General features: G+C 47.7%; 1 protein-coding gene across 1 annotated transcript; it reads left to right on the top strand.

Annotated features, from left to right (window-relative positions):
- Positions 1-1,981: 1,981 nt before the first annotated feature.
- On the top strand, positions 1,982-4,335 carry PC9H_008891 (uncharacterized protein; the record flags this gene model as incomplete). The annotated part of the gene is made up of 9 exons (XM_036778398.1): positions 1,982-2,192; positions 2,243-2,512; positions 2,569-2,786; positions 2,836-3,273; positions 3,352-3,522; positions 3,576-3,743; positions 3,806-3,882; positions 3,938-4,030; positions 4,083-4,335. 9 exons carry the CDS (start codon positions 1,982-1,984, stop codon positions 4,333-4,335), a joined length of 1,899 nt encoding a protein of 632 aa, XP_036629826.1.
- Positions 4,336-6,258: the final 1,923 nt, after the last annotated feature.

The raw sequence follows: 6,258 nt of genomic DNA on the forward strand, positions 1-6,258 counted from the left end.
CCACTCAGACTCTCCCTATGCAGGAAATCAATTGCCTTAGTAATTTGCTACGAAACCCAAGTCAAGGTGTGTTCGTGTGTCCTCTTCGCATCCAAGGAGCTCAACGATTACAGAAAGCAAATACGGAAAGTCGGTGAGAGGGACAATCATTCCAGCAATGTCTAGCTTGCGAAAATCTCACCCTCTTCGCCTCACCAACGTCTTCGGGCCGGGGTTTTTGCAAGCAGGCGAAACGGATTTGGACTTCACTGACCTGATGGCCACGGAGAAGGTTCTTGACGCATTGAAATCGAAGTACGTTCATGTTTTCCTGTAGTTCATTGAGGCTTTTGTTGACATTAGAACTTCAGCGACTTCGCGCCTCTCCCCAGATGCAGAGATGCATGGCTACCATTTCTCTCTAAGTTGGACGCACTCCTTGAGGTCGATCTTTACTCTGTCACGGCCAGATCACTAGGCGGCCAAGGATGCTCTCCCCCACCTTCAGCATTCTACGAGGCCCAGGTAAAAGTTTTCCAGGCGGTGGCTCGTCTGCCAGCAGCCCATACCTGTGACATCATTGAGGTCGATTTCGATGCCACCGCCAACAAAGTCCAGTTAAACTCCGACTGTTGCAAAAGAGTTGCTAATACAGTCAAACAAAGGTCGAAGGCATCCAGGGCTCTTTTGGTACGTAGCCTGACTGATCTGCGAAAGAAGGTATGATTCTTTGGCATTACCAGACAACCAGGAAACATGCCTTACTCGTTTCACCTTTCAGCTCTCTAGCTTTTACAGCATGGGTAAAAAGGTTCATGACAACGAGTATCTATACCTGTCTTTCAAAGACATCCAGCCAGAGTAAGATCATCATGCTTTATTTCCTTATTCATTACGCTTACCTTATTTACATCCTAGCAACAAACCCCTGCTAATTCGTTCTAAAAGTCCTGATTGCAAGGGAAATCTTGTTCTTCTGCGCGGCACTTTATCAGAGGGCCTCAAGAAGAACCTCCTCACAAAGTTGATGGGCATATTTGGCGACCTCAGCAACCGAATCCAACCTATCAACGGGGGAGAGAAAGAACTAAAAGTCCCTTTCCTTGGTCTCCACTTTGACTGGTACAATCGTTACAGCACCAATGTACGTAGGTTTAATACCTCTCTGAATAATTTACTGGCTAAGTGTTTGTTTTACAGGGAGACGATGCACCTGACGATATTCACCCAGCTGAGCTTAGCAAGCAGGGTCTCAAAAGGCGATCGACATTCTCCCTGTTTGTGCCGCGACCGTCGGAAGAAATGAAGAGGTTTCCAAAGGCGTACAAGGCACTCAAGGACAACTTTGCCCTGGCTTTTGAGGAAATAAGAGATATAGTACCTTCCCTTCCACAATTTGCTGAATGCCCCAAGTCTGACGCCCTAATTTTCATAGCTGCAAACCTTGGTACCCAAGGAATACAACATAGAGAAGATCTTTGCAGAGTTTCTACCGGGCGATGAAGTCTCCCCTGTATTTCCCTTCAGTGGTGTCGTGGTCAATCTCAACGTTCAAACTATTGAGCACCGTGATGGCATGGACACTCTGATGTGTCTTGTTCTTGCTATAGGAAGCTTCAGGGATGGAGACATATGTCTACGGGAGGCTGGCTTGCGATTGCAGCTCAGGAATGGGGACTGGCTTGTCTTTGACTCGAAAAACATAACTCATTTTAACATGCCTTATGTAGGTGAGAGGGCGTCTTTTGTCCTGCACTCAGACAAAGCTGGAGAAAGCTGGATTAAGAACCGTAACGGTTGGATTAACAACTCTAGTTTCATGTAGATACATAGTACTTATTTTTGAAGTAATAGATTTCAAGAGAGCGGACAAACTTTAAATTCACCGATATTTTCAACGATATTCAGGGAGACTTTTCCTTACGTCTTTGGCATACTGTACCTCTTTTCAACGTTGACCTCTCTCTCCTTCCTCCATCCATCTTCCACCTCACCGCCCACTATGGCCAGAGTGACAAGGTCTAACACAGCTGCTGTCTCTTCACCACCCCCGACAAAGAAGGCGAAGAAGGGCAAAGGCAAGGCTGAGGCCCAGGATGAGGATGTGGATGACTCGGGCGTAAAGTCCAAGGCCAAGATGAAAGCACAGGCTACCGCCGCAAAGGTCAAGGCTAAGAAAGCTAAAAAGGCAGAGCAAGAAGCCAAAAGCAGTGGTACGTGCATCATGCTCAGGCAGTCTTAGCTCATGCTTTCTTGATGGCAGAAATCCAAAAGCGGAATGCAGATGTCTTATCCCGAGAGAACTCACAGGAGACGGGCCAGACTAGTCTCGGAAAGTGTTCCATATCATCAGCACCTGACAGAGTGTTGCCCAAGAAGCGGAAAACAGAGGAGGGTGTCCCTAACGCTGACGAGATAGATGGTCTTCAAGATGATGAGGCTAGTGCTAGCGATACTGCTGGTGATGGTCTTGCGGCCAGATTGAGGGGCTTGGCTCCCAAGAATGCGGCTAAGACCATATATTCTGAAGACGGTGACAATCAATGAACTGGTTCTCCCTTGATTGCTAAATCATGGCCTTTTGAGCAGATGAACCACCTGTGGAATTCAAGTCTAAGAAGCCTGAGGAGGACGAGGACGAGGACGAGGACGAGGACGAGGAGGACGTGGACGTGGACGAGCCATCCGACAAGACCAGTGGCTCAGGCAGTAGCAGTTCCATGGAGGACGAGGAGTCAGATCTTGATGTCAAATCCAAGAGGCGTAAGTCGAAGAAGAGCCAAGTTGAGGAGGACTACGACATAGAGGTTGTTTCACTGCTTTGCATGCTAACCAAGCTAATGACTCTTCAACCAGATGTTCCCGTTGAAGAAGAAACCTCACAAGAGAAGCGCCCAGGTCACTTCCCTTTCTCTTTCACTAGAGATGAAGCTAACCAACATTTGGCAGACTGTAGCAGAGGATGGCGACGATGAGCTAGTTGGTCGCAGACGGGTTCTAAAGAGGAAGCGTGGTACAGGCCGTCGGAAGGGACGTCGTGGTCCTAAAATCAACATTGAAGACTTCAAACCTTATCCTGAAGCACGACGCATTGCAATCAAGGCTAGGGAAGCCATGCGATGTCACATCTGTCTTCAAGAAGCCTTCCCACGCAACATCAATAACTTCATCTGGGACCTAGTACGTAGTACATGTGATTCTCCCAATGAGATCAAGTACCTCGACGGTCTGGAAGAGGCTGAGCTGGATGACGGCGATGATGATGAAGATATCAAAGCCATGTTGATTACCTATGTAAGTTCAATGTCGTCTCTCTCCCTTCAGAAACCTTCCAGCTTATCTTTCCCTCTTCACCGTCCCTCTGATGCTTAGATCAGCTACGTGGGACCATTGATGAGGAATGCCGTGAAGGATCGTGCCACCTTGTTGGCGCCTGGGAACTATCGGTTTCTTGGCCCAGGTTCAGACGCATCCAGCATTAAATCAAAGGTAGCCTTTCTGTTGGAAAAGGGTCACCTTCATTACGCTGAAGTGAACGCTCTGGTGAGTTTGTTTCTTATTCTCACTTGGATATGAGAATCACAACTTTCATTTAGAAGCGAAGCTTTGACGCTCAAGCTCCTTTTGGCAACAGTGCCATAGCTGATGTTATTCGAAGGGTATTCTTTGACGGCTCAGGCAGTCTGACAACCCAGATGGCCTTTGGCAAAATGCTGCAGCTTAAGGCCATACCGAAGGCCCTGCTCGCCTTGGTAATCGCAGCTGTGAGTTCCCTTCCCGACCTCGTCTCTTTAGTACTACGTATACTGATTATTTTTTGTTCAAGCTTCATCATGCAGTTAACGAATATCGTGATGGATACCGTACGGAGGTCAAATTCAAGACAAACATTGTCAGGCCTATGTGAGTAATATAGTACTCTGGTTATCTGTTCTGATTTGACTGAGGGTGATTGCAGTTACGAGCATTATATGGCCAGGCTTAATTATGTCGAGCAGAAGTCGCCAAACTGGTTCAAGAAGTTTCAAGAGTCTTTATGGCGTGATATAATGTTTGTCCATCTTTCGTCCATCCCTTCATTTCAAATGACCTTTGCATATCAGGAATATTTCCAAGCCAGGATTCTTGCATGCTCATGACTACGGTGAAGATCCAGCGGACGATTTTGATGAGGTGGATTTTGACGCCCTAGAGGCAGGCCCTGGCCGGTCAACCTCCAAGTCTAGTACTGCATCATGTACTTCATCTGTGCCTGCCTCTGCCGCTACCTCGTCTACACCTGCCCCTGTCTCTGCTTCTGGACTAGCTTCACAAACACTCTCCAGAAGTCCAACTCCAGTCCCTAGTGCATCGTAGATATCACTTCATTTCTGTTCCTTCCAGCATACATACATACTATACCTACCTTACTATACAAAGTCATCTAATACCCATTCTGCCCTGCTCCAGTATGCAAATGCCAACACCAATTTGGTGGTGATTTTATGAAATCAATGTGAATTATTTCTGTATTGCTCTAATACTACTCTTTGGTATACTTCCAAGCTTCAACATCTTCAACCTCTTGCATACAGGATATGATCTCTGGTGACTAAAGGCAGATTTTGATTTGGACTAAGTTCTTCACATGTCTTGCAATGGATTTCTATGTTGAATGATGGCTATGAAATCTTTTGATAGGTTGGACAGGTTTGATTGCTTTGAGGGCTTCGGTGGCTTTCAAGGATTTGAAAGGTTTTGGGTCTTTCCAATCTTTGGGTCTTTCGTAGGTGACAAATGACGTCAAACAAACCATACATTAGGATTAGCTCAGGGAAAGAGTTAACATTTATGTTCTGATTGCTTTAACATTTCGATATCCAGTTGAACCTTTGTTTGAAATCTTAGTTGGCTTGCAGAGGTTTAATGGCTCCTGTCAGCTTATTTATGCTCTGGGCAGCTTCTGTCGGGCTTCAAAGCCCAGGGGGTTTTTCCTGATGTGAACAAGTGTATACGGGACGGATTGATGGTCGAGGGATTTCAGGGCTGGGCGAGCTGGTGGGGGTAGAATAGAGTAGTGGATAGTCGGATTAGAGGGAGGGGATGGGCTTGGGGAAGGATGCGGGGGGGATCAGAGGAGAGGGGAGAGATTGGGAGTGGAGAGATGTGGAGTAGTTAGTTAGCAGTACAGTGCTTGGGTCGTCGAGTCGTTCGAGCCGTGGAGATGTGGGATGGCACATGTGGGATGGCACGAGTGAGAGGGAACGAGGACGTGACACGGTGAGTGGTGGAAGGGCAAGGTTGAATGTAGCTTGCAGTAGCCATTGGGTGTTGTAGGTGCCATGTTGAATAGATGACAGCGTCGAAGTACCATGAGTGACGTATGTTGGGTAGAGAGGCAGAAGGCATGGGTAACTTTCCTTCACGTTCGTGTTTGGCGAGTGGCATCAGCGTTGAACGAGGGGTAATGATGAGGGTGACCCTGCACTCCAGCGCACCAGCAGAGCGCGTAAGATGTGTTCGAGAGGGAGTTCACAGAGTTCGGGAGAGAGTGATCATGTGCCTGGTGGGCCCAGTCATCCTGATATCCATGTCTGGACTGTTCCCTCCACCACGTCGTCGGTGTGATGAATTTGAACAGGATCTAGGTCACCAAGTAGGGGTTCCATAACAAGGGGAGTAGGAACCAGATCTATGCAAGGGCTGTCACGGCAGCGAGGTCGATCACTATAGGAAAGGTCTCCCTTAACCCCTTGACACTGGTGCATAAGTCGAGGGATGGGAGCGAGGCAAACGTGAACAACTGCCTGGACAACTACGTTGGTGACTTTGACCCAGGGTTACTAAGATCAGTGTCATGGCAGGTCGAGCAGACACAGCAGTAAAAGATTGGGTTCGCACAACAAGAGGGGCATGTTCACGTCGATGAGAGAGAAGCGAGAGTGCAAGGATGCCCACAACCATTGGGTGACTGCGACCTAAAACTACAATCACAGTAGGTCACTGGGAAATCATGGTAGGCCGATCCCTGCTAATCCCCAGGAGGGAACTACCCCAGAGGATACTGCACGAGCCAGTATGGTCTTAAAAAGGTAAAAGTACTTGAGTAGAGGTATTTGAGATCCGGCGGTAGAAGGATAAGGGATTGAGTCGGAAGGTCAGGCAGATCTCCCAGGGAGTTTGTGCGCGTAAACCTGAATCTAACTCCTTTCTCTTCAGGAAACTCTGTTCTCCAGACAAATAACACAGCTCAGACCTGTCAAGGCCAAGAGCTCGTCCTTTGTCCACAGAACGGATCCT

Source organism: Pleurotus ostreatus (genome assembly GCF_014466165.1).
Source record: "Pleurotus ostreatus strain PC9 chromosome Unknown scaffold_6, whole genome shotgun sequence".
Lineage (NCBI taxonomy): Eukaryota > Fungi > Basidiomycota > Agaricomycetes > Agaricales > Pleurotaceae > Pleurotus > Pleurotus ostreatus.